The sequence below is a fragment of the Kwoniella bestiolae genome, chromosome 6, assembly GCF_000512585.2.
Source record: "Kwoniella bestiolae CBS 10118 chromosome 6, complete sequence".
NCBI classification, from domain to species: domain Eukaryota; kingdom Fungi; phylum Basidiomycota; class Tremellomycetes; order Tremellales; family Cryptococcaceae; genus Kwoniella; species Kwoniella bestiolae.
This window is the reverse complement of record NC_089246.1, coordinates 864,629-890,138: the sequence shown is the minus strand read 5'-3', so window position 1 is coordinate 890,138 and position 25,510 is coordinate 864,629. Positions and strand designations below refer to the sequence as shown.

General features: G+C 47.2%; 7 protein-coding genes across 7 annotated transcripts; 4 read left to right on the top strand and 3 right to left on the bottom strand.

The window, feature by feature from the left end:
* Positions 1-106: 106 nt before the first annotated feature.
* On the bottom strand, positions 107-1,401 carry I302_107525 (uncharacterized protein; the record flags this gene model as incomplete). Its single annotated transcript, XM_019193343.2, has 4 exons — positions 107-131; positions 211-302; positions 442-1,010; positions 1,194-1,401. 4 exons carry the CDS (start codon positions 1,399-1,401, stop codon positions 107-109), a joined length of 894 nt encoding a protein of 297 aa, XP_019044820.2.
* Positions 1,402-1,761: 360 nt separating this feature from the next.
* Positions 1,762-3,160, top strand: I302_107524 (uncharacterized protein; the record flags this gene model as incomplete). Its single annotated transcript, XM_019193344.1, has 4 exons — positions 1,762-2,050; positions 2,165-2,405; positions 2,656-2,916; positions 3,031-3,160. The coding sequence occupies 4 exons, from the start codon at positions 1,762-1,764 to the stop codon at positions 3,158-3,160; spliced, it is 921 nt and encodes a 306-aa protein (XP_019044821.1).
* A 479-nt stretch (positions 3,161-3,639) lies between these two features.
* On the bottom strand, positions 3,640-6,862 carry I302_107523 (uncharacterized protein; the record flags this gene model as incomplete). The annotated part of the gene is made up of 17 exons (XM_019193345.1): positions 3,640-3,663; positions 3,726-3,976; positions 4,036-4,165; positions 4,229-4,306; positions 4,358-4,438; positions 4,506-4,616; positions 4,681-5,143; positions 5,194-5,283; positions 5,340-5,749; positions 5,814-5,885; positions 5,947-5,982; positions 6,052-6,102; positions 6,173-6,253; positions 6,321-6,428; positions 6,485-6,541; positions 6,612-6,722; positions 6,815-6,862. The coding sequence occupies 17 exons, from the start codon at positions 6,860-6,862 to the stop codon at positions 3,640-3,642; spliced, it is 2,202 nt and encodes a 733-aa protein (XP_019044822.1).
* A 2,413-nt stretch (positions 6,863-9,275) lies between these two features.
* Positions 9,276-11,199, top strand: I302_107522 (phosphoglycerate kinase; the record flags this gene model as incomplete). The annotated part of the gene is made up of 10 exons (XM_019193346.1): positions 9,276-9,358; positions 9,428-9,461; positions 9,545-9,590; positions 9,670-9,927; positions 9,991-10,060; positions 10,147-10,342; positions 10,403-10,468; positions 10,523-10,657; positions 10,746-11,072; positions 11,161-11,199. 10 exons carry the CDS (start codon positions 9,276-9,278, stop codon positions 11,197-11,199), a joined length of 1,254 nt encoding a protein of 417 aa, XP_019044823.1.
* A 335-nt stretch (positions 11,200-11,534) lies between these two features.
* On the top strand, positions 11,535-13,866 carry I302_107521 (uncharacterized protein; the record flags this gene model as incomplete). Its single annotated transcript, XM_019193347.1, has 5 exons — positions 11,535-11,938; positions 12,169-12,268; positions 12,404-13,294; positions 13,376-13,461; positions 13,536-13,866. 5 exons carry the CDS (start codon positions 11,535-11,537, stop codon positions 13,864-13,866), a joined length of 1,812 nt encoding a protein of 603 aa, XP_019044824.1.
* A 475-nt stretch (positions 13,867-14,341) lies between these two features.
* I302_107520 (uncharacterized protein) lies at positions 14,342-15,885 on the top strand (the record flags this gene model as incomplete). Its single annotated transcript, XM_019193348.1, has 6 exons — positions 14,342-14,782; positions 14,974-15,108; positions 15,258-15,340; positions 15,467-15,570; positions 15,639-15,711; positions 15,789-15,885. 6 exons carry the CDS (start codon positions 14,342-14,344, stop codon positions 15,883-15,885), a joined length of 933 nt encoding a protein of 310 aa, XP_019044825.1.
* Positions 15,886-16,265: 380 nt separating this feature from the next.
* On the bottom strand, positions 16,266-24,513 carry I302_107519 (uncharacterized protein; the record flags this gene model as incomplete). The annotated part of the gene is made up of 43 exons (XM_065870474.1): positions 16,266-16,355; positions 16,433-16,455; positions 16,537-16,593; positions 16,652-16,735; positions 16,805-16,912; positions 17,023-17,301; positions 17,457-17,510; positions 17,577-17,648; positions 17,712-17,843; positions 17,911-17,957; positions 18,038-18,206; positions 18,350-18,536; positions 18,608-18,656; positions 18,714-18,838; positions 18,896-18,913; positions 18,996-19,050; positions 19,122-19,128; positions 19,210-19,376; positions 19,433-19,496; positions 19,559-19,638; positions 19,692-19,746; positions 19,808-19,863; positions 19,922-19,992; positions 20,050-20,173; positions 20,233-20,508; positions 20,568-20,595; positions 20,651-20,723; positions 20,765-20,859; positions 20,916-21,020; positions 21,075-21,099; positions 21,156-21,224; positions 21,279-21,420; positions 21,493-21,591; positions 21,659-21,693; positions 21,753-21,832; positions 21,954-22,499; positions 22,557-22,664; positions 22,733-22,924; positions 22,979-23,047; positions 23,110-23,164; positions 23,218-23,303; positions 23,358-24,390; positions 24,451-24,513. The coding sequence occupies 43 exons, from the start codon at positions 24,511-24,513 to the stop codon at positions 16,266-16,268; spliced, it is 5,352 nt and encodes a 1,783-aa protein (XP_065726546.1).
* Between the last annotated feature and the right edge of the window lie 997 nt (positions 24,514-25,510).

Below are 25,510 nucleotides of genomic sequence, written 5' to 3'. Positions count from 1 at the left end.
GCAGTGAAAAGTCAAGAACAGTGTAGAAACAACATCCTGGTGATGCGCCTTAACTAAGACATCTATGTAATGCATACATCGCCATATTAAACGCCCGATAGCCAGATCAGTGAGAGAGGTATTGACTCATACTATCGATATCGAAGCAAATCAGCTCAACTCCGTCAGCACGCAAAAAATTATCGCGGGAAGCTGGTCTAATCCACTCACTCAGGTTTACCATCTTTACCCTTCTGCTTTTCCAACCTAGCTTCAAGCTTTGAGAATTCCTCAAGGGCTATGAGCTCTTCTTCATCCAGGACCTATAGTGAGAGGTTTGTTAGCATTCGAAAGATGCATGCAATCGAGATGTCGACAGAATGGATATAACGAAGAGAAGCGAAAAGAAGGATAGTACAGAAAGTGATCCAAGCTTAGACGAGAGAGCACGACCACACTCACCTGTTCCACACTCTGCACCTCCGGTACATAATGCATCAACATCCTCTCTATCCCATTTTTCAGCGTCACGCTACTACTCGAGCAACCCCTACACGATCCCTTCAATTTCAACTTTACGATCCCGCTATCTTCCTCGAATCCTTTATACTCTATATCCCCTCCGTCCTCCTGTATCGCCGGTCTAACCCTAGTCTCCAACAATTCCTTGATCATACCGACAATTTCAGAATCGGTATCGAGAATCTTAGTATCCTCCGCTTGGTCCGCCGAATGACCCTCCTTGAAGAGTGATGCGCCAGAGGAGAAATGTTCCATCAATATAGCGAATATCTCAGGTTTCAAGATTGACCAGTTGAACGAATCGTCCTTTGAACAAGTCACGAAATCTGGTCCGAAAAATATACCTGTTACTCCATCTATTCCTAGGAGCCGGGTAGCCAGGGGGGAAGAGAGGGCCGATCGGAGGTCGAGGAATTCGTGTGTTCCGCCGTTGGTTACGGGGACACCGGGGATGAATTTTAGGGAGGCTTCGTTGGGGGTTGTCTCGGTTTGGATGAACATTGTTCGGCCTGTGGGTGAGTGGGTGGGATAGATGATTGTTATATAGTGTTGTGAGGGAGTATCACCAGATTGGATGATATAATCGTGTGTAGCAAGGGATAGGATTGGGATTGGTGACGGGTCAAAGCAGTTGTAAGACAAAAAGCTTAATCAGCAACCCTCCTAATACCAGAGGCAATGAACAAACTCACGTTGCTGTCTCCCTCCACCCAATGCAACATCCTTCCTCCTTATCTCACCTCTACTCAACCCAACGCCCACAAAAGACGCAGAGGACGAAACGGCGATCCCACATTTCGAGGAACTAGCGAATGATCGGATCACTGTTGGAGCGATCTTGAGGGGTGTGCGGGATGAGGAGGCGATGAGTGGTCTGAGAGCGGGCGACGATCTTGACATTTTGTTTGTTGTTGTATGATCGATTTGGATGATATAGAGTAAAGAGTAAGAGAGAGATCAGGTATGTTTAGATGATTTATATACTTGTACGAAAGAATCTATTCTTTGTCATCTTGTTATGAAATCTCTCTGCGGTGAGTGGCCAATCTCTCAACTTTTCGGAGCGGACAGACGAATAAACCCGTCGGAGATTGGGTGGATGTCCATGCACAAGATCCGGGTAAACCGGCAACATCGGCGTCAATGAGCAACAAGCTGAAGGAGAAGCAATAACGACGTCTCTATCCTGACTGCTGACTTCGATACAACCTCGAATAAAGGATACAACCAAATCCTCAATCAAGAATTCAGCTCATCACAATGTCCCTCAAATCCCCCGCCTCCTCCTTGACCCCCCGCCAACTCCTCATCCGCCTCACCAAACTCACCTCGACCTATTCAGGTCTAGATGCCTCTCTCATGCTGATCCAGTACTCCTCTCCCTTGGTCATAGCATTACTTCTCCGTCTGGCAGCCTTGAAAACACGATTCGGAGGTCGATCGGTCAGAAATGGTGGGAAAGGGGGATTCGGATTAAGGCAATTGGCAGAAGGGTGGGGTAAGATGGGTGGTGGTATTGGTGAGGCGAGGGTGGTATTTAGGGCTTTTGGTGGGTTATATTTACTTCTGAGCGTATAATGTACATCTCGGCATGATCATTCATACCTTGAGATGGGATAAGTCTTATGTCCTTGTTCATTACTGATCTCTAGTGCGATTGTAGGTCTCCTCCCAATCTTAACATGGCTTTTATCCCTCCACCCCCACCCCATCGAATCTCTTAAATCCCTACTATACAAGGGCGTATCCCTCGACTCACCCAAAACACTCCCCACACTTCAGGCTATCTCTTTACTGCTATACTATCCCCTTGAACACCTCACATGGCTAGCTTCCAAGGGTGTAGTCCCACTGAGTGAGAAACGCATGGGATGGGCTGGATTGTGGAGTGTACGATTCTGGGCGTGAGTATATCCTATCCTGACTCGTCTTATCTCATCTCACACCTCAATGCGTTTGACCGAGGTATCTGCTGGATACGGTCAGATGGTGTGGTGTGTGACACATCTTCAAGCTAGAAGACCCACCTGTGATGAAGTGGTGAAGGAGAGGAAGAACGATCTCCCACTCCATACCACAACTCCTGTTCCGTCATATTTCGCACCTCTCTACCTTGATTGTATCAGCCGAGGAAGATGCTAACCTCCTCTACAGGCTATACGTCCTCCTCGACATATATAAACTCCATCAATCCTACCTATCCCTCCTGAGCCGTACGAAGCTTCTCCGAAACTCCAAGCCAGAGATCAAAGAGGAAGAAGCGAAAGGGTTCGAACTACCTCCATCTCCCTCATCCCCTGTAGAGCCCGCTGCTCCGTCGCAGAACGTAGTGTCATCCAGTGACGACAGGGTATCTGCCAAGAACGTACTGAGGAATGATTGGAAAGTATGGAAGAACGACGTGATGATTAATGCGTGAGTCACACATACTACACAAACCGAAATCCAAATTCGAACGACTATATGAACTGTCTCTTGAAACCCATCATATTGGAACCGACATCAAGCTGATCTTTTATTCATTCGTAGTGGATACGCGCCGTTGACCGTACATTGGTCGACACCCGGTGGGTTATGGTCGAGCCCCTTGATAGGTGGTTCGTTGGGTGTTATCGCTGCGATAGGAAGGTTGACAGCAGAATGGAGGAAAGGGGATTAAAAGAAAAAGAGATTCATACACATAGATCTCCAGATTACCTGTATGTATGTGATGTAATGTATCTCGAAACGCTGACCACAGAGCTCAGACATCATGTGTCGTATATCATATACATTCTCATTCTTTCTCTTCACTCTAATCAGGAAATCACACCTCATCGATTTATACTATATACAACTAACTCAACGATCTCAGATCGGAAATGTATCTCTCTAACCAATTCCCAAAAATTGTATCTGATCTATCTACAAAAACCGTTCATCTTATTTCCAATTGACCGAAGTTGGACTTTCAAGGGGTATATGAGTCGACGAAAAGGAAGGAATACGGAAGGGAATGGGAACCTGAAATCGGGATAAGTACCACTTGTTCATTACGAAGGAGAGGGGTATTAATAGCAGTAGTGAGAAGTGTGAGAGGCAAGAGTGAGGGTGACCAGGTGAAGGATGTGGCGCGAAGACGGAAGTTGTCGAGGCAATCTACCATCCACCGGCATCTCCCTCCTATGCATTTAAAGGATATCGTCAGCATATGCAACGTCATGTTACAGATGAGAAATACTCACATCATGGTTTGGTGTCGGATCCCTTGGTTGAACAGGGGTAGGCGATCTTTGTCCGCCTCTAACTCCCCAGCCAGCATCCCTAGATCGACCATCGTTCGGAGGTCGGTCGTAGTCTCTTCTTGGTTCGAGACCTCGGTTGTAAGACGATCCATGATCTACTTGTCCCATTCGAGAAGGGTGTACGTTGGCAGCTGATCGGGTAGGCGGAGCATCATGACCGGAGTTGTTGCTCCAGTCGTTGCCATTCGTATCTGTTCGAAGTATGTTAGCTCATAGTCCTGTAAAATTACAATGACCAAGAACAACTCACTTCCGTTATCGTATTGTCCGTCGTTATCACCATTTTGCTTTCCCCAAGCGCCACCTCCGCCAACATTGTGTCCGTTGGAAGCGGAGTCACCATAGCCCCTCTGACTCTCACCATTGGGGCATTCAGATTGCTAAAAGGTAGATAAACTCAGATCAGTCAGCACGTCGGGTACAAAGCATGAAGAATAGCTCACACGATGACCCTCTTCACCGCAGCTATTACAAGTACCTCTGAATATTCCTGGTTTTCTCGGCTCTGGACAATCTCTGGACTGTTTGTCATATTCGTTAGTTTGAGACAGCTAATCAAGAATAGTACTCACTTGATGACCGGGTTGATTACAGTTATAGCAGTTTCCACCGCCGCCACCACCACCTCGTCGAGGCTCAGGACAATCTCTTGACTATGGTGAACAGACAGTCAGCTACATACCATCTTAAGTCAAGGCCCGATGACAAGATAAGACCTACTTGGTGTCCTGGTTGATCGCAGTTGTAGCAATTGCCCCCTCCGCCGCCGCCGCCACCACCACCACCACCACCACCACCACCACTCTTTCTAGGCTCGGGACAATCGCGAGACTGCGCATCTGGATTAGCGATCTCAGATCAGGCCGACAGAGTACGAGAGGAGATGGAGACTCACCATGTGACCGTCTTGCCCACAGTTATAGCAAGCTCGACCACCTCCAGGACCACCATAACCACCTTTCGATTCTTGACCGCCATACCCTGCATCTCCACCACCTCCCCAAGAGGACGCGTTGTTAGCCTCTCCCCCACCCCAGCCGCTATCGTTGTTGTTGTCGTTGGGTTTACCACCGGAAGGCGATGCCCAGTCATCCTCTCCTTGGCCACCCGAATCCCCAAAGCCATCATCCTTGGTTTGATCTCTTGACCCCCAGCCTTGTCGGTCGCCACCAGGAGCAGGTCGGTTCCAACCACTATCTTGTTGTCGCGGAGGGTTATATCCACTGCCACCGCCCCTTGGTCCACCATACGGTTCTCGAGGTGGAAAAGGGGCGTCTCTTCTTCTGTCCTTGAAACACGAGAGTAACTCATCGATGGTCATTGCGGGACCATGATAGTTCAAGCTCTCCTGCTTGTAACTATCAATTAATGTCAGCGATTTCGCAAAAGTGAGAGCAGAGGCACTTACACGACACCCCCTTCGAAAGGGATCATCGGACCTTGATTGGCAGTTTTGGACTTCTCCCCTTCTGCTTCGGTTGAGTAATCGTTGGCATATCTAACAGGTACAATACAGGTAATTAGTGATGTCGGCCAGAAGAACGATGGACTCACTCGACACCACCAGTCCAAGGGACCATCGAACCTCCGGCAGCACCGTGAGTAGCTGGTGTTTCTTTTGGTGGCCTGATTCTATCCCTCAAGTGAGGAAGTTGATCTCTGTGACCAGATCCTCGTTCTTGTTCGTCTTCTTGTACGATAACAGAGGCGTGGTCGCTGGGAGGAGGCGAGATCGGTCTTTCTCGTTGTCTTTTGAAATAAGCAACGGGAGAACCAGGAGGGGGACGAGAGCTTTCATGAGATGCTGGATGATCGAGTACGATGGGGGAAGCATCCTCGTTGTCTACCCAGCCATCATTAGCATTGATAGGGGCTGATACGGGGCAGGGAGCAGGATAGATCCTATGTACTGATCCGTAAGGTCCGACAAGCTCTTCTGGGTCAGGAAGAGTATCGTTCCGGGGCTACATAGCGGATTGCTCAGCTTTCAGATGACTGGAAACCGAGAAAGCTTGCTTAAGTACTCACGACAGAGGGTCTGAAGCCATATCCAGGGGAGAAGACATTACTGGAAATCCGCTGACCTTGATAGTATTTCCACTAGATTGATGGATTGAAAGTCAGCTTCAGCTATGCAAAAGGAAAGGGACAAGGCTCTTACAGGCTCATCCCGCCCAGTCGCAGGCTGTCTTGCTTGCTGCAAAAACAGATTATCAGGAGATCAGTGAGGTCAAGCATAGATATCACGGGGAATGTGAGAGCTCACAGGAATGAAGTCTTTCGGCTTCTCAGGATCAAGTCGACTTTCAGGTGGACTCTACATCAAAGATAGGAGAGGTCAGCTGCAATCCGCTGTCCGATAAATCTTAGGGAAGACTTGAACCCACAGGTCGACCCATACCAATGTCTCGATCAACTCTGCCAGATCTGACAGGCTCGGCGTTTTCTCGACCATTTCTAGCACCAGGCTGCGATTGTTGGTAAAGCGATGAGTCACTTGACCTATGTACTCGAAGAAGGAAGAGTAGCACTCACCGGGGAGTATAGTTCTTGTTCTTGATGAGCCCGAGTGTTATTAGCTCGATCTTGTCTGGGGCTATAAGGAGTCTCGTCTCGTCCTCTCGCTCCGTGAGGTTGTCGGTCCTGAAGGGACAGTGTGTGAGGTCAGCTGTAATATCGTGACCATAAGTTGTGCTCACCAAGTGAAGATCTTCTTGGTAGTTCTCACCCGAATCTTCTTTTCTGGATTTTGAGTTCTGCGCCAAGAATGACATCAGCTCAATATGAAGATACCTCCTAGAGAGGATCATACGATAGTTCACTTACGGTACTGCCAGCTTGGGGAGCTTGATTAGCAGTCCTTCGAGCGGCTTTAGCTTGTTGACGCATTTTTAATCGTTCGATCTGAGCGGCAATTTCTTCTTCGCTCATATCATCCTGTATCGGTTCGAGCATACAGTTAGCTCTTTGCCTTGGCATTACTGTTCAATGATCGACGGTTGGAAAAAAGGGAAGGAGAAAGAGCTCACCTCATCATGAGCAGGAGAATGATAACCCTTATGAACCCCAGGTGACATCGGTTCTTGGTGGTTTTGAGAATGAATGGGAGATCGAGGTTGGTAATCGTATCCTCTTTGGTATCGGGGCTCTTGATCATTGTATCGGCTGTTGACAGGAGTGAAGAGGAAGGGAGAAGGAGGGGAAGTTACCGCGAGAGAAGGAAGTGGGAGAAAATGACGAAGGTCAGCGAAATGATCGACTTAGCAGTGGCAGTAATGATATGTCATGTATACTGTGAAATAACAAGAGGGAAGACGAAGCAGCAGTGTAGTGTGTGGTAGAGACTGGCGGAGAAGTGCCACTGACAGTGGACGTGAAAGAAGCTGACACGTTCAGTGGGGGCAAGGAGGGAAAGGAAGGAAGGAGGGATTAATCAAGTATAAGGGCGAGGCGATAAGACGATACCGCACTTGTCTTTTCATCGTCTGCACCCATGAATTCAAGAGGGGGAAAGTGTTCGAGAAGAAAAGAGAGAAGGAAGGAAGAGGGTTGACTCACCCCTCATCGTCTCTTCTCCTACTGTCGTATTGACCTCGGTCACGATAATGATCAGTCATAATGATCAGGACTTTCCTCCCAAATAGAATTGGAAATCAAGTATAAACGAAATGGGTAAGAAGGAGAAAGAGCGAGAAAAGGTTATCACTCAAAATAACAACTGAAATTGTTTTCGAGTATGGTGTTGATAAAAGAGAAAGAAGGCAGAAGAAATGATAAAAAGATAAACAGTTGATTGTATATATACGAAAGGGAAAAGAAAGTCAGTTTGTAGGGGGGATGGATGAGTGTATTATACTATTGTTGATTGATCTGTTCATATCATTGTACCAACACGTTGCAGTGGGGATTATAGAGTGAGACATCATTCAGGTCCATCAGCTAAATAACATCAAGTCAATACGTATGCATGAAATTATCCATCAAATGGGTCAGTGCGTGGTATGTTAGTATGATTTGATAGGTGAATAAGCAATAGTAGGACATAATTTTATTCGCCATCAAATCCAATCAATCACATACTATCACATCAAAACACGAGGTCGAAAGGAGGGGTGGTTTGTCGGTATTACGTAATGACAGGTTTTGTTAGTAGTGGGAATTTGAACCCGAGTCGCTCCGACATTGGTGTGAGTAAGAGGATGTTGACGATAAGTTGATGGGCGATGGATGATTATATCTAAAACATCAGTGGTCTCATTAGTCGACGAGAGAGTATAGATGGACAATGGGTTAGTATGAAATATCCCCTCCTCTCTTCTACCTCCATAGGTGTGTTGTTCCATCTCAACGTATAGTGTGATTTTCCAATTTATGCATTCCATCCATCCCATCTTCCACCTTCCTTCCTTTCACAAGTCCGTCTAGTCTAATCCCAATTAAGCCTTGGCTTGTTCGAGCTTGAGGTAGTAGTCATCTCTCTTTTTCACTATTACGTCCCAATAAGATTAGTATTGTCTCATGACATATATGTTGGCAGTAAGCGGACTCACTCATAGGGAGATGGACGGTGTACCAGAAGACGTATCCACCAGCGGTACCGAGACCGAGACTACATATATCCACCACAAATCAGTATGAGCATAGGAAGCAATGTCGAAGGGAAAGAGAAGAGGGAAAGGTGACCAACGCGGCGGTGAGATCAGTTATGAGTCTCTTTCTGAGCTACAATCACCAAGGCAATGTTAGCTTGGTCCTGATCTAACATAAGTCAACATGTGGAAGATTAGCTCACCTTTCCAACGACAGGAGCGACGGGCATGATGAATATCTTTTGGTGATTTATAGGTCGAAAAGAGAAAGATGTCAGATGTAATGTTATATATGAGAGGTGAGGTTGAAGCAATGGTTTATGCTTACGGTAAGTTGGTATGAGAGTGGTAGGGTGGTGTTTTGCGTAAACGTAAGGTTTGATTGGATAACTGCTTATAAGGGGTGCTGATTTAGAGAAAAGGAGGTGAAGCAAACCGTGGGAAAATAGGGACAGTGCGGTAATGGATAGTGGTAGTGGGGATATGAGTAACGTCACGGCGGAACATTCCTCACAATAATCCCATATCCCATCTCACGCTACTACTGCCGCGGGTATAAACGAAATACTCTTCCCATTGTCTTGTTGCTTTCTCTCTCCCAACTTACTCTAGTGTAAACCAAAATCAAACGTGAGCTGTCCCTTCCTTCCGTCGTGCTCATGGTGACTTCTTCACGACCATGCCTAACACACCTCTCATTGAGTCTCCTGCCGTTCCACCCTTCTCTCCCTTTCTTCTCCCACGTTCGACCTCACCCTCCCACATCAGAAGTATACAATTAAAGCTGACTTAGCCTCTCCTCTCTATGCCTTCTTCCCCTCAACGAACCTTCTGGCTCATCTTACCTCTAATCTTTGCTTTCATCGCGCTATACATCTATCAACCCTCCCAGTCAAACATAATGTCTCTCTCCTCCAAACTCAGCATCACCGACGTTAGCCTTAAAGGTGAACGTGTCCTCATTAGAGTCGACTTCAACGTCCCGTGAGTCGTGACTTCTTCTGAATCAATTTCACTCAGGCTAATGTTCCAGCTTTTCTGGTATATGTGCAGTCAAGATAAGGAATTGAACATTACCAACCCTGCTGTGAGTACCCGTTTGTTCCAATCAGTTCATCTACTGTTGACAACTTCCAACGACCTGAGCTGACCAGCGAATGTCAATAATAGCGTATCGTAGCTGCTCTTCCTACCATCAAATATGCCATTGACCAAGGTACGTTCCCTCGTTCAGGTCCTTTCTCACCACTGGTCATCACAAAGGGATTTGTACTAACATGTTGAGCTTCGTGCAGGCGCCAAATCCGTCATCTTGATGTCCCATCTCGGACGACCCGATGGCTCCCCCAACCCCAAATACTCCCTCAAACCCGTCGCTGCCAAGCTCTCCGAACTTTTGTCTAGAGATGTCAAGTTCCTAGATGAATGTGTAGGAGACAAGGTCAAGGAAGCTGTTTTGGCCGGTGATAACGGTCAAGTTTTCCTTTTGGAGAACTTGCGATTCCACGTCGAAGAGGAAGGTAAAGGTAAGAAGGACGGCGAGAAGATCAAAGGTAAACTGCCATTCCCTCTTGATCCGAGTTTGAAGATAAAGCTGATCATCGTGCAATATACAGCCGACCCCGAGAACGTCAAGAAGTTCAGAGAGGATTTGACTGCTCTTGGTACCGTTTACATCAACGATGCGTGAGTGATCGACTCCTATCTCAGCTGAATATAGGCTCCCCGTCGATGGTCAATGGTGACACAGCTGAGCAATACCTTCAACGCAGCTTCGGTACCGCCCACCGAGCCCACTCTTCCATGGTCGGTGTACAACTCCCTCAAAGAGCCGCCGGTTTCCTCATGAAGAAGGAACTCGAATACTTTGCTAAGGTCCTTGAACACCCTGAACGACCATTCTTGGCTATTCTCGGTGGTGCCAAGGTTGCCGATAAGATCCAATTGATCGAGAACATGCTTGATCAAGTGAGCTCAGATGTACTCCCGTCTACGGGTGGATAATAGCTAACCTGTAAATGCGTGCAGGTTAACACCCTCATCATCTGTGGTGGTATGTCCTTCACCTTCAAGAAGACCCTTGAAAACGTTGAGGTGAGTTCGACCAAGGAGATTCGTTTGCGCATGGCTAACTCACTTTTTATTTAGATTGGTAAATCCCTCTTCGACGAGGAAGGTTCCAAGAAGGTTCAAGCTCTCGTTGACAAAGCCAAGAAGAACAACGTCAAGCTTGTCTTCCCCGTTGACTACATTACTGCCGACAAGTTCGACAAAGATGCTCAAGTGGGTTTTGCCTTTTCACGCTAGAAATCATTCACCTTAATCATATTCAGGGGTGTCAAAGCAATATGCTGATGAGTAATGCGTACAGGTCGGAGAGGCAACCGACGAATCCGGTATCCCCTCCGACTGGCAAGGTCTCGATGCCGGACCCAAATCCCAAGAATTCTTCGCCCAAACCGTCTCAGAGGCCAAGACGATCTTATGGAACGGTCCCGCCGGTGTATTCGAGTTCCCCAACTTTGCTAAAGGGTCCAACGCCCTGCTCGACGCTACTATCAAAGCTGCCAAGAACGGTGCTACCGTTATTGTAGGAGGTGGTGATACCGCTACTTTGGTCGCTAATGCCGGTAAAGAGAAGGAGTTGAGTCACGTCTCTACTGGTGGTGGTGCTTCTCTCGAATTGCTCGAGGGTAAGGTGAGTGATGGGTATTTTCTTCTCTAAGGTTGTGCGGGGACTAGATGGAGATGGAGGTGATGCTGATAATTTCGCTTGTGACATATAGACCCTTCCCGGTGTTGCTGAGCTCTCTGAGAAGAAGTGAATGCATTCGATGTTATGATTTGAAGGAATGTCAGGTAGTGAAAAGTGAATCTTTATGCATATGCGCAGTGTTAAATGTTTTGAACATTACCATTGTAAATGATCCCCTCATATATGATAAACATTGATTTGTGGTACGCGACTGCCTGAACGCGTGAGGGGTAAGATCTACTCGAAGTTGTCAACAAATCTCAAATCTCGCATTGCAGGTCGGGCCAGAAAACATCACACACCATACATCGTTTCCAACGCACCTCCCATTATACCCCGCTCAGCAGCCAAGAATAGCCTATCACATGTTACATGTACACATAAAAATTGCCGAACTCAATCGCGATGCCTTCCCTATCAGACACCCTCGACTCCCTCTCCACCCGAACCTCAGAACTAGCCTACCTGACCACCCTAAACTCCAAACCAGCAGGCAAATTCACCCAAGCATACCTCAACATCCCTTCTTCTTCTTCTGCCTCTTCCACCTCGACACAATATCATAGAGGAGGTGGGAGGGGGAATGTATTGGCTTTGATAAGGGATTCGAACGAGAGTGAGAAGAGGTTATTCAAATTTATTGGGGAGAGTAGCGAAGGAGGGGGAGGAGGGAGCGGAGGGAATAAGAGGGTTGAGAAGAGGGAGAATGTATTGGTTACGCCGCTTAAGGAGATGCGAAGTGGGAGAGAACATAAGAGGGACGAGGTTGAGGTTGTTTTGAGGACGGCGTTGAGGTTGGTGGATGATTAGTGAGTTCCATTCTCTTCTCTTGTTTCCTTTGTCGTTTGATGGGGAGATGTGTTTGGTTGGGCAAGAGGAAATCTAGATGGACCGTGTGTAGAATGAATAGCATAGTATGATGGATTTCCGTTCATCATGAGATATGCGCTTCGACTCAATCGCAGGTAGAGCAGAAGATGGACTAGATATCTATCTTAGCTTGCGTATAACTAATGCAATTGTCTCACTATACTACCAGCCGCCCGATGCCCCGAGCTAGAGCGCATATAGCGAATCTGCTCGATTCGCATCATTCGTCTCAGGAGAGGTTGGTAGAGCTGGAAAGGCTGATAGAGGAGGTAAGTCCACTTGTTCCGCTTGAGACATCTTCCCTTCCACTGCATCTGTTACCTAATGCAAAAACCACAAAGAAGTGCTCCTCGACCGAGTTAGTAATGACTCCTCGATTGCTGACGACTTTTCTAATCCTACAGGCCAGTAAACCTCTACACACACCTTCCACCTCAAAACTCCCTACACCCCCAGAACCTTCCACTTCCACTTCCACACCCGACAAGCCCAAACTCACCCCTGAGGAAGCTATCAAAGCCGAAGAAGCCTCCCTTCGAGCCCTCGAAGCCTCCCTCATCCCACTACGTAAATCCTTCCAAGCTCAACAGCCATCATCATCAGACTCACCTCCACCACCATCCACAAGACAACTACCCTCTTCTCCTCCGATATCTGCATCTACGAATACTGTGCAAACTCCCGCCAAGACGCCCCAAACATTTAGGTATGGCGAGCCCATCCCCGCCCAGACTCCCGCTAGGGAGATGCCCCACGTGACCAATAGCCTGGTCGTTAATGGAACGACACCTCGTCGAGTCGATCGGTTCTCTCCCCTGAAGTTGATGACACCTAGACAACCTCTCGGACCCAGTGGATTGGGGGAATCACAGGGCGAGGGCGAGGGAGGGGGGAGAAGAAGTATATTTGGTAGACCCAGTATGATAGGCAAGAATAGAGTGGGCAGTGGGAGTGGGACGACATCTTTGAGTGCAAGTACAAGTGGGACAAGTGGACCATTTGCTACGCCTTATAGTAAGATGATATCGGAGGAACAGCGGGTGGAATCGACACCTGCACCTCCTGCACATCAGCGGGAATTGGAGGTGAGGGAACAAGAGGATGAAACGATTAGGATACCGAGAGCTGTGTCTCCTCCCACATTGGCACCACCTGTGGAAACTCCCACTAAGCCTACAGAAAGGTATTCACAAGAGGACGTGGAAGTCGAGGCGACTCCTAAGGCTTCGAGTGTAGGAGGGAAAGACGATAATGGAGGTGTGAATGTGGATGATGAGGGTGTTAAAGCTGGTATTGTGAGTTTGACCAACTTGGCACATATTTCATAAGAGAAGAGGCAGAGCTGATGTATCTCGACTGGTTCGGTACGTTAATAGGCCAAAGTATGGGGCACGTTGGGCGATATAATGCGTCAGGGAGTGAGAGACGGAGAGACAGTAGATGAGGACGTGCAGTCTTCAGTGTAAGTATTCGACTACTTTATAACATCGCAGCTTGGACGGAAAGAGGATATATACTAATGTTCATGTCATCCAGCCAACACCTCCTCCACCTATCCAACTCTCCCCTCCCTTCCCCGCCTTCCCCCTCCTCTTCATCCATCTCTTCCCTTTCCGCCCCACCTTCAACAATCAAACCAATAACATCCGAAAGCATCCTATTCTCGCACCTCTTCTTGGCCATCCTCCGATCACCCGACGGAGTAGATATGAACGACCTGAAAGATCATCTCTCCTCTATAGCCAAGGCGAGGAACTTTGATACTGCCTCGTCGAACTCTACGAAGATCATTTACGCTGCTGTGGGTAAGAGGGTGGTCAGGATTGATAGGAGGGGTGGGATGGTGAAGGTCAAATTTGCGGATTGAGCGGAGTGCGGTACCGGGGTCATATTTTGGGGTTTGTACAGGTTTCGATATATATGCATACTGCGATATCTCTCTATGTATGGATCTTTCGGGTTGGCTCTAGGACAGAGTACGATTGATTGCTTGCTTGCATCGGGGTTTTACTGTCCCAGGACGTACGATCTATCTCACTATGCGATGCTATGCTATGCTATATGAGTATGGAATGAACATTACTCGTTTTATCGCCAATCCACCAAAACGCGTCAAAACGCGTCCTCAATCAAAAGTCAAGTTGAGCAGTCATCCTTCCTTCACTTCCATCTGGCAGAACCAGCTCCTTATCAAAACCCATAATCATCTACTGAGTGCAAACCTCAAAGTCGTCCATGTTCTCAGGCTAAGAAAAAAACACATCCATCACAATCACAGAAGAACATACGACTCATAAGATCCCCTTTACTCCCTCCAATAATCCATTCGACCGCCCACAAAGATGTCATTCTTCGACGACGACGAGAACGATCCCCTCTCCCCTCCCAATCGACCTAACTACGGTGTCCGCCCCTCCTCATCCCGAGAAGGAAGCGTATCAGGTTCATCCTCCTTCCTCGACAGGTTGAGATCTACCGTCTCCCCTCCACCGGCCCACCAATATTCAGAGAACGAGAACGACCGATCCCGAGCGAGCGCCTCGATATTTGATGAGGGAAGTACCTCAGGGAGAATAGGAGCGAGCAGTAACCTAGACGACGATGATGATGATGATCATGGAATGGGATCTGTATTTGGGAATGAGGAGGAGGAAGAAGATGAGGAGGATATGAACGATGTGAAAAAGTTGGGTAGGGCGTTGATGAGGGAACGGGGGATACCTGATTTGGGGGGGTGGAAGGGGGAATTGATTGATGGGGTTTTTGATAAGCTTGAGCAGCAGGTGGGTTGGCCTTCTCTTTGACTCGACATGATGCGACTCTTTGTAGGTGTGAGGACCCAAGGGGGGATCGAATGGGAAACATAATCGATCCTCTCATTCTTCCCTTCCCTCTTGAGATCATCCAACTCCTTGGTCCTTGCTCGGCTGTTCCGTTCAATGATGAACATATACTGATGATTCCCCGGTGTTAGCAAAAAATGGTCAACACCCTACGGTCCGACCCGCAGACATCCGAGGAAGAGCACTTCAAACTCATGTTAGTGCAGACCGAGATGGAGAGGGTGAAGTATCTGGTGAGGTCGTACGTCAGAACAAGGCTGCACAAGGTGGGTCTCATTACATTCCATTATATCAATCGTCCCGTTTTCGTGGAGATACACCTTATCACGGGGTATCACAAGCGAAAATGAAGGATGACATTGACATACTGATCTTGATACTGATACTGCTCTTGATTGTTTTCAACAACAAATAGATCGAGAGATTTGCTCATCATATTACATTAACACCGGAAATGCATCATCTCCTCTCAGGAGCGGAACTCTCCCATGCTAGGCGGTATGTCTCATGTCCCCTGTCCCATATTTCCCTTCCCTTGCCCTTCCTGCCCCGAGGCCGAAGATAGAAGATACGGTTGTATCTTATTGGCACTCATCTGACTCGCTCTTCCTCCTTGTGGATTAGCTATACCGATCTCCTACATACGCATTTTCAGCATTCCGCACTAGACAGTCTACCCGAGTGGTTAAGAAAGATGGACGATACGTATGGAGATGGCTTATCAATGGGTGAGTGAGACTCCGCAGAAAACCCCAGAACCAGAATGAAACGAGGCTGACGTCTATGACGATGGTAGTATCCAAACCGAATCGGAATACACCAGTGTTGATATACTGCAGGAAAGATTGCGGTGAAATAACGTTAGAAGGGTGAGTCGAGCACATCGTTGACCGTCTTTAGAATTCACTTGACTGATACCTTCTTTGGTCTTGGTCGTGGTCAATAGAGGAGAAAGAGCAGCTTTGGCAAGAGGTACGACGCACTTGGTGAAATATAGATTGGTTGATCGGTGGATAAATCTCGGTTGGGCAGAGGTATTATAATGCAACTGCTATGCCTCACTCTTACCATCGAGCTTATACAGTGTACTACGGACCATGTTCAGAACTAAACACACAAGGTTCTGATTAATATAGAATAATGTAATAGGATATCGTAAAGATAACTATTAAATGCCTAAAAATGGGTATGTTAAACGACTAATGCGAGTGACGTCTCGCATCAAGAAACTTCTAACTTCGACGACGAATGAGCCGCAGTGTCAAGAGATACATATCCTATGTCTTCCAATGAGTTATGAGTTATGAGTAAAGCTACAATGAAGTAAGGTATAGTAGATACAAATACAGGTCGACCGATATAACAATACAATTTCCAAATTTCTAATAGATCTATCCGTATTGTCCGCAAGGGGTATGAGTTATTAGTTATTCAAAAGGGGAGATGTAGGGGTGGATGTCGCATCTTGAATACGTATCTTCATCATTTCTTCTACTTTTTGAAGTAGGTCGTCCTACAACACAAGAACAGGAGTGAACATTGTCAACTGTTATGGAGCAGCTCCTCATCTGCAAGTTAAGTCAAACTTACCAATCTATAAGGTTTGATGACGACTGATCACAAGACAGACAGACAAGCATCGTCAGCTTCTAGACATCTCATGGTTCCTCAATAACGGTTTGGAGTCCACTCACCCTCATCCATCCCTCTAGCTTTCGCCTCGTCTATCTGACCTTGTCTAGCATTCCCAGCTAACACCGCACCGTCAGCGATCCGTCCCAATCACATGCGAGAAAGCAATGTGCTCACTAAGCGCAATGACCAAGTTCTTCTTCAACTTCCCCTCCGCCTCTTCTTCTCTGATATGTTGCAATGCCGTCAAACCATCCATGACTACGCCCATCTCCCTCTGTGGTCAGCCATCCATAATTATCGAGTAAATGAGGAAGGAAAAGGACATACCAGGCATCTCCAAATCCATCAACACACAATCGAAAGGCTGACAATTGGCCGCATCGATAGCAGATACCACTCGTATCTTTTCGAGAGCTTCCAGACCATTACTTGCGACTATCCAGCCCACCAAAGAGTCAACACAGCACATCGAGTAGCGCACAAATTTGTCAATTTAAGAGGATGCCTATGGGAGGGAATGAGCGCAGAAGAAGGACAAAACTCACCATCACAAGTAATATTACAATGCCTCAGCTGCCTAGCCAAGACAGTCTGATTAATCAGATTATCCTCCACAATCAACACATGGGGTTTCTTCCCGTCAAATTGATATTGGAACACATCCTTCTTCTTCGATCTGATCAGAGATGACTTCTTGCCCAACTCCTTGGATTCCTTATTACTGTCAAGCTCATTCGGGGTGACCTGACATGTTGTGGCCTTGATGAAGAATCGGAAGGTGCTGCCTTTGCCTTTTTGGCTGGTCACGTCGATTTTACCTCCCACTGGTAATTGTTCATGTCAATGATCAGTACGAGCTTATGAGCGATACATGGAAGAAACGGAGGGATACTTACTCAGATGAGTGATTTCTATAGGTCCGGGAAGGGTCTAGGTATCAGCGACGGTGGACTCAGCCAACGAGGTGTACGGGACTTACGTCGACAGACGAATAATCCCAAGCCTGATCCTCCAAAGATAGTGTGCGTTTTCACTACCCCACCATAGATTTAGCATTCGCACCTCGCCCGAATGAATGAAAGGCACAGGGTAAACTCACAAGATACCTGAGAAAACCTCTGGAACAGCATCTCCAGCTCAGCCTCGGTCATTCCAGGTCCAGTATCCGTTACTGCAAGACAGTTAGAGCCGATCAGCCAACATATCCTCAAAGTATGATCTGACAATTACTCACCCGCAAAATAAAGATAGATAGGCTGATCATCCGTTAACCGCTTGGATGATACAGGTTTACGAGGTATCACACAAGCATCGTCGGATGGTGGATCCGGGCTAACATCGAATTTGAGTGTGATTCGTCTTACATCTTGAGATTACAAATCACTATCAGCCATTGTGCAGACTTCGAGACGAGAAATAAAGAGGTCACTTACGACTCATAGCTGTGAATCTGATAGCGTTGGATAAAAGGTTGGTCACACTATTTGGCAATTCAAGATGGCCCATCAGCACAACTCAGTGGTATGTACAATGATCCTGCGTTGGTTTAATGCGACTTACATCTGATTCAACCTAACCGGATCAGTCTTAACAGTCTTCAAACCCAATGTTTTGAAGCCTTCACCAAGTTCCAAAGACAAATTAATCCTCTTCATCCTAGCTTCATTCTGGAATATCGACATTGTTTTCTGCGTTTCGCGAGTCATGTCAACTTCGACATCGAACATTTCTATTCAAGTTTGACCCAATCATCAGCTAGGCCTTGGTGCAGGCGCTATTCGCGAGCCGCTAGGTAGCTTACGGAGTTTATCTGATATCAAAACCAGCAAAAATCAGCACGGGGTAGTACAAGCGATGTATCGAAGTGCTTACCAAGTTGTATCTTCCCCAAAGACAAGACATCATTCGATATCCTCTCCTGAGCCAGCCCACACTGATAGATACTCTCCAAAGCTTCCAAGTCTTCTTCGATATTGTTGAGCAGCTGTGAAGTAGGCACAAAACACGCTTGTGTCTCACGTGCAGCCTGGAGCTGCTCTTGTAGTGACAGCAAGTTGGTCTTCACCAAGGACGAACAGTACAATAGCAAAGAAAGTTAGTCGAGGTGCGTTGTTTGAAGAGGAAGAGCACAGAGATACTTATCTGCATCACACTGCTTATGGGGTTCCGAATCTCATGTCTACATGAACATATAGTCAGCAAGCAGATTTGTCTGATGGACGGTTGATATACTCACGAGGTAATATCGATCAGAAGCTCTTGTTGGCGTTTGGCTTCTTCGGCCTCTTTCCTTCTCTGTTCAGCTTCGATTATCCGCAGTTTCTGGGACTCTTCATTCAATTTACGTTCGGTGATCTCGTGCTAGAAGGTCAGAGTCAGCATGGGGCTCCATCAGTCATTCTCACAAAATGCACTCACAACACATCCGTAAATTCCCTACGAGTGACAAATGAAGATACCGTCAGCTATACTTTGTTCGGGCCCTTGGCTTTGTGACAGATAAGACACGAAAACGTACTTTCATTCTCGCACCGCCGACGAGATCTCCCACCCTATCCAGCCGGATTGCCTTTCTACATTTCAAAGATTCCATGAAGTCAGTTTGAATTCTGAAGATGACAATGCCCACCCTTCGATCACTCACAGTTGGGCTATCGACAGACAAAGAGGTGAGCAAACGGTACCGATGAGCGTGAACATACATTCACTTCGGGACAGAACAGATCACTCACCCCATCTACCATTCGTAAATTGATAATCGAACGATATAGAGACGTCTTCGTCTTTACCAGTTAATACCTGATCCCAAAACTCGAGCATTGATGCCCGGTGAGATTCGGCGATGAACTCTTCCCACCGATCTACTGGTTCGTCCAAAGGATAGCCAGAGATCTCGTGCCTGGTCATAACATCGGTCAGTCTAATTTCTGCGCTGTAATTTCATTGTCCACCTACCAAGTATTGTTCGCAAAAGTGACAGTTCCATCTTCGGTCGTTCTGAAAATGCCTACAGGAGAATCTGGGAATGGGAAATCGCATTTCAGCTTCAAGCAATCTGATCAGCGTAGGAAATCTACTCACACTCCGTCAAAGCGCGCAGTTCTGATGTCCGCTGTTCGAAAGCTTCTTCGAGCGACTTTCGCCTCTTACCCAATTGTAACCTAGAAAACAATTTAGCGCATATTGCTCATGGTATAAGAAGGGTAACACCCACTGCATGTGAGCTCGAGCTACCAATTCACGAGAGTTGAAAGGTTTGGCAAGATAGTCTACGGCAATGAAAATTAGAACGTCAGCATTACGCGAGAATACTAGTTGAAGGAAACATACCATCTGCCCCTGCCAGAAGGCCATCCACCTTAGCTTCATCCCCTCCTCGAGCAGTACTACAATAAATCCAGAGTCAGAACATCGCATCATCGAGTCAGTCGGACAGCCACTCACAGCATTATCACTGGGATGATGGAAAGTTCTTTCGAAGCTTTCAGCGCTTCTAGCAACCCAAAGCCATCCAACTACGATATCGCAAAGTCAGCCTTTCTTCAGTCTCATACACTGGGAGCTGAACCCACATTGGGCATCATCACATCCGAAATAATCAGATCCGGCATCTTCTTCCCGCACATCTCCAATGCCTCCTGACCGTCCCTAGCTTCTACTATCGTACACAGCGGAGCAAATATCGAGCACATGTATCTATCGTAACCTCGTATGTCAGCCACCTCCACAATAATCTCGATTGGAGTATAGCTCACTTTCGCGTATCAAACGAATCATCCACAAGCATAATCACGTCCTCCTTCTTGAAATACAGTGTACTAGGATCAAGAGACTTCGAACTTCGCGAGGAGATTTCTTCGAGCGCACTTCCAAGTTCTGGTGATTCGAGGGAAGGGGTGCCAGAGCTATTCCGTCGATCACGGGTCCACTGCATCGCTTCGTCTATTATGCCTTGACCATACGTCGTTTGAGCGTTCTGTGTGGTCTGCTCATCTTCAATCGCATCCGGGGGAAGATGACTTGTTCCGAGGCTATTGTAATTTGGCATTCAGCATTAAGCAATCCCAGTGTCCATGTCAGATTCACTTACGGTATTCTAACAGAGAATGTCGACCCATCTGAGATTGTATGATCAGCACGATATTTGAGAAATGGCAGCAACAAAATACTCACGAGTACCATCACCTGACTCTACCGCCGTCTTGCTCTCAATAGCCATGACTCCTCCATGCAACTTGATCAACTCCTACAGCAAAATCAGCACGGCATACGCGACTGTTCACTCACTTTGATCAAAGCCAGACCTATCCCAGTTCCTTCATGCGACCGACTAACAGACTGGACTCGGTGGAACCGTTCCCCAACGAGATTGAGATCAGAGGCTAAGCATACTCGGTCAGCCATCAGCACTGGCGGGAACGGGACGGACAGGACGTACCGGGTATACCAACACCACTATCCTGAACCGCGAAAATTGCTTGGCCAGATTGATACTGAAGCTTGACGGTCACGAAACCTTCCATAGTATATTTCATGGCATTTCCTATTGATCCGGAATCAGTAAGACCTACACGTACACTTAAAGACAGCACCGTACCTATCAGGTTGTAAACGATTTTTTCCTAATTGACAGATATCAGCAAATCTTCTTGATCAACCCAGAGTGAAATATACGTACCCAATGTTCCGTATCGACGTAGACAGACTTCGCCGTCAGATCACAGTCAATAACGTATTTCAGCTTGGCCTGGAGGAATGATAGTCAGCACGATGCCTGCTGGAAGGACGGTGCCGCACTTACCTGGGACATGGCGCCTTTGAACAGAACTGCAAGATCCCTAGTCATCGTACCAAGGTTCACAAGCTGGAAAGAACCTTTCAATCGACCGGCTTCCAGACGGCTCACATCCATCAAAGTGGAAACGAGTCGGGTCAATCGACGACTGATACATGTCATATTATAATCAGTCTTTGATGTATGATGTTCTCATGAGAGAAGGCACATGACCACTCACACATTCCGACGAGCCATAACCAGTGTTTCCTTCTTTTGACCCTCTGGTGCCTCTTGTAGCAAATCATCAAGAGGTCCAGCAATCAATGTAAGAGGTGTTCTGTGGAATTATCGTTCAATAGGTACGAAAGAAACTTATCATAGCTCAAGCGGATGCTCAAACTTACCTCAACTCATGGCTGACATTCGAGAATAATAAGCTCTATAGCATTGACCAGCATCAGCAATGTTTCCGGCCATTACTGCATTGTGATGACTCACCTTAGCTCTATCCAAAGCTGCCAGTTCTTCAACTCTTTGGAGTTCAGCTTCATACGACCTCACCGCCGCTATACCGGAGGCTAATTGAACTCTCAACCTGTACCAAAAGGGTCAGCTAGAGAAAGATTACTTTCCCACGAAGTCAAGCTCACAGATGCTGTAGAAAACACCAATTAGCAGTCCATCCTTATCTCGACTGACTGATACATGTACTCACGATGAATGATTCATAATCCTCATCAAACGGTCTTCTAAGATTCAGTCCCAATATCAATACCGCGCTGGGCACTCCATCGTCCGACTCATTCGCTATAGGCACAACGACCGCCGCAGTTGGCAATTCATCCCACACCCTAATGGGATAATCATGTATGAGCCCCTCGCAATTCTCAACCATGACCAATCTGTTCGACGCAAGTGCCTCTCGAATGGGCCACTGTAGCACTTCGGCAGTCGTGGTGGCGTCGTTCTCGTCTTCTTCACTCATATTCGAGCCAAGTAACGGTATGGGAGCGCCAGACATGGAGGAGACGATGGACGATGAAGGTGATCTCGGACCCGTTCGCGATGAGGGTGCTGTACTGCGTGATCTCGTTCGAATGCTTATTGAGAGGTATGATGGTGTTGTGGGATGATCATCCGGTATACCAATCGTACCTGCCAACCGAACGTTGAGTTTGATTCGGTCGGATTGGTCCCCGTCTTTAGTGACTTCTACAGAGCCTCCTGAACCTCTTCGAGCGTTCGCTATTGATAGATCGTCGGTCAGTAGATTCAAATTTGGTCTACTCCGATGGGACTCACCTGAAGGTATGTCGACGTGATACAGCGCCGCGAAAGGTACATCACGAGCATTCTCTTTGAGACTATCGATGACCGCTTCGTCAAACTCTGGCATCGTCCTCGCGATGGCTGATCAGACGCCAGAAGTCGAACGATTAGCTGTAGTCATGCCACAACAGTCCAAAGCAATTGCTCACATGTCCTTTGACCCATCTCTTGGACTGTTGCCATTCGCCTTTCCGCCAGAACCTTGCTTGTAGTCGCTATCGTAGCATTCCACAATCCCCCAAAGGTACCATCTTCCTGTAAGACGGGGACCCACATCCAGGTGTGATACTCTTCGAGTAGCCCATCGCCCTGATGAGGAAGCTGCTTGAACAGAAGGAAATCTGGCAGCCAAATTTCAGTTGTGATTCGGCCTCGTAAGATGCTTGGTTACTTACCATCCTCTTTACAGACCGGTGTACCACTTAGCACCAACTCTGATAGAGGTCCTATAGCATTCCAGATTTCTGCTCAAGGATGACATATTAGCTGGTATCTGCAAGGTGAAAGATACCGGGATGCTACCCACCTGCCCATGCCACCGATCCGGACATACCGAATATATGAGGGTGTTTGTGCATCATCTAGAACAAATCCTTTTAGCACACCACTTAGCCCTCTTGTACAGCCGACGTACCTGAGCATACGCCTCATTATATATCAAGGTAAGTTCCGGGCCCCACCATAAACAACATTGATGGGGATAATGCAAAACCAGCGATACTACTCTCATCAATCAGCCCAAGCCATCACCTTCATCGCATCCGTTGGACTCACCGATAGTCTTCAAACTCTGCGGCCACTGTTCCCTTGGCCCTAAGGGGGTTTTCGACCAATCCGTTGAATCCATCAAATCATGCACATCAGCAATGGGCGGCCTGCCCGCCTCGGCAGCAGATGTAGTAACCGTCCCATCCCTTCCGAACCTGATCGCTCCGGACTTCTTCGAGGTGAAGTCGAATCCGTTCAGCTCCTCTGTGGGAGTGACTGCCTTTTGCGTCATAGCGGGATCAGAGCTAGTTGCAGCCGGTATAGGTCTGGTAAGTGATCGATGGGAAGGTGAGGTCGTAGGTGAGAGCACAGTAGTTTTGGGTACGGCGGGTGTTTGGAGTAGTTCTTCCTTGTGCGATAGGAAGGTGGGTTTCTCCTGCATTGGAGTCATGTATGGGTCGGAATGCGAGGGTCGGGAGATATCGAATGTGATGGTTGAACGAGGGATGGTGGTGATTATTACGAATGCATGAGTAGATGGTCGGGTATGACCATTGCCTTGTTCTGCAGGATGGATAGGCATGTACGCCTTGACCAGCTCAAAGGTGGATTTGGAAGGATGGACAAAGTCGAGTATTAAAGGTTTATCATTTGAATGATCTGGGATGCCGAGAGGCCCATCTAAAGGATCGTAGGTTTCTGCATCGGAGAAGGAAGGATGCAAGACTGTTCGAGGGCTGTATACGCTTTCTTTCCTTGATCTTGATGATTCCCCATCTTGAGGTCCAGCTTTCCCATCGCCTAAGATAGTGTCTCTGCCATCCATGCTCCAGTCCGCGTCGAACGTCCCATTTGTTTTTGAGTCCTTCGATTCTGAATGAATCACATTATCACCAGACCTCTGGCTGATGATCCACTTGCTCAACTTCCTCGCACCATCCACATCCAAACATTCTAACAATGAGCTTCCCTGCACATGACGTCGCCATTTACTATTCGACCAAAATACGTCGAGAGGTTGAAAGTCTCCATGCGTGGATTGGGAGCATTCGGCAGAGGGCGAGGGGACGACAAGTACGAAGGCTGGATATGGGTACGACTGGGAACAGCATCATCAGACATACGGATATGATGCAGAGTGCAAGGTGACGGAACATACCTGAAGGTACTCTCTGGGAATGAGATCGAGATCTATCCTCCTGTCGGAGATGTTCCGACCCATCGCTTGCAAGAGACACGGTGATGACCTATCTGAATTATATCAGATGATAATGCGCGATGAATCGACGCTGATTGTCTGACGTCTTGAATCTATTCGATACGACACAGTATAATGATAACGATGATTGTTGATCGATGTTGTACGATTGATGACTTGATTAATTAATATTCATGATAGGTACAATCTGATACTGGATACTCGTATGTCATGTTTGGTATAATTAACTGTGTTTTTTGTGGTATGCTGCATTGTGCTGGTTCTGGTACCACTGAGGTCATACTCGTTACGATGGTAAAGCACATTTATGGAATCAGATTGGATTTTGCTGTTAGACTCAGGTACAGCGCAGGGGAAAGAAGAGGGAAATACAAAAAATAACCAGATCTGGTCTCAGTTCTCAGCTGATTTCCTAATTCCCTAATTCAGGGTCAAATGCTCACTGCTGCTGCTTTCCTCGTAGGTTAGTCACCGCTCTTCTCGTTATGGCACTGTCCCCCGTTTAATCGCACATTACAAAGAGCTAATGAGCATGGATTTATCAACCAAGTATGGCAGCGTGATGACAGCACTGCTGGTAGCAGTGCAGTGCATAACACAAGACCCACCCAATACACTACAACAGAGTAAAGAGAGGATCAATCAGCTAGAAATACGACCCCAGACATCAGACATATCACACGGATGAGCTGACGTTGCTGACATTGCGGTAGGCGGTTGTTGTGCTCTCGAGAGATGTGAGCAGCACGACACGAAATGGTACTATACTGTCTTGCCCTCTCCCTCAGCTGTATCATGAGGGTTCTCTCATTCGTCCCGCTCGATACACTCCCAAAAGTACTTTATGCACGAGATCAGCTAGATGACCATTTCATCAAAGCAATCTCAATGGTACAACTTTGGTCTCCTGATAGCTCACCCGCCCCTCGTCACTTGGATACCTCATAAATGTAAAAGGTTGTCAATACTTCATGATCAGCTTCCTAGTGATGAAATAGAT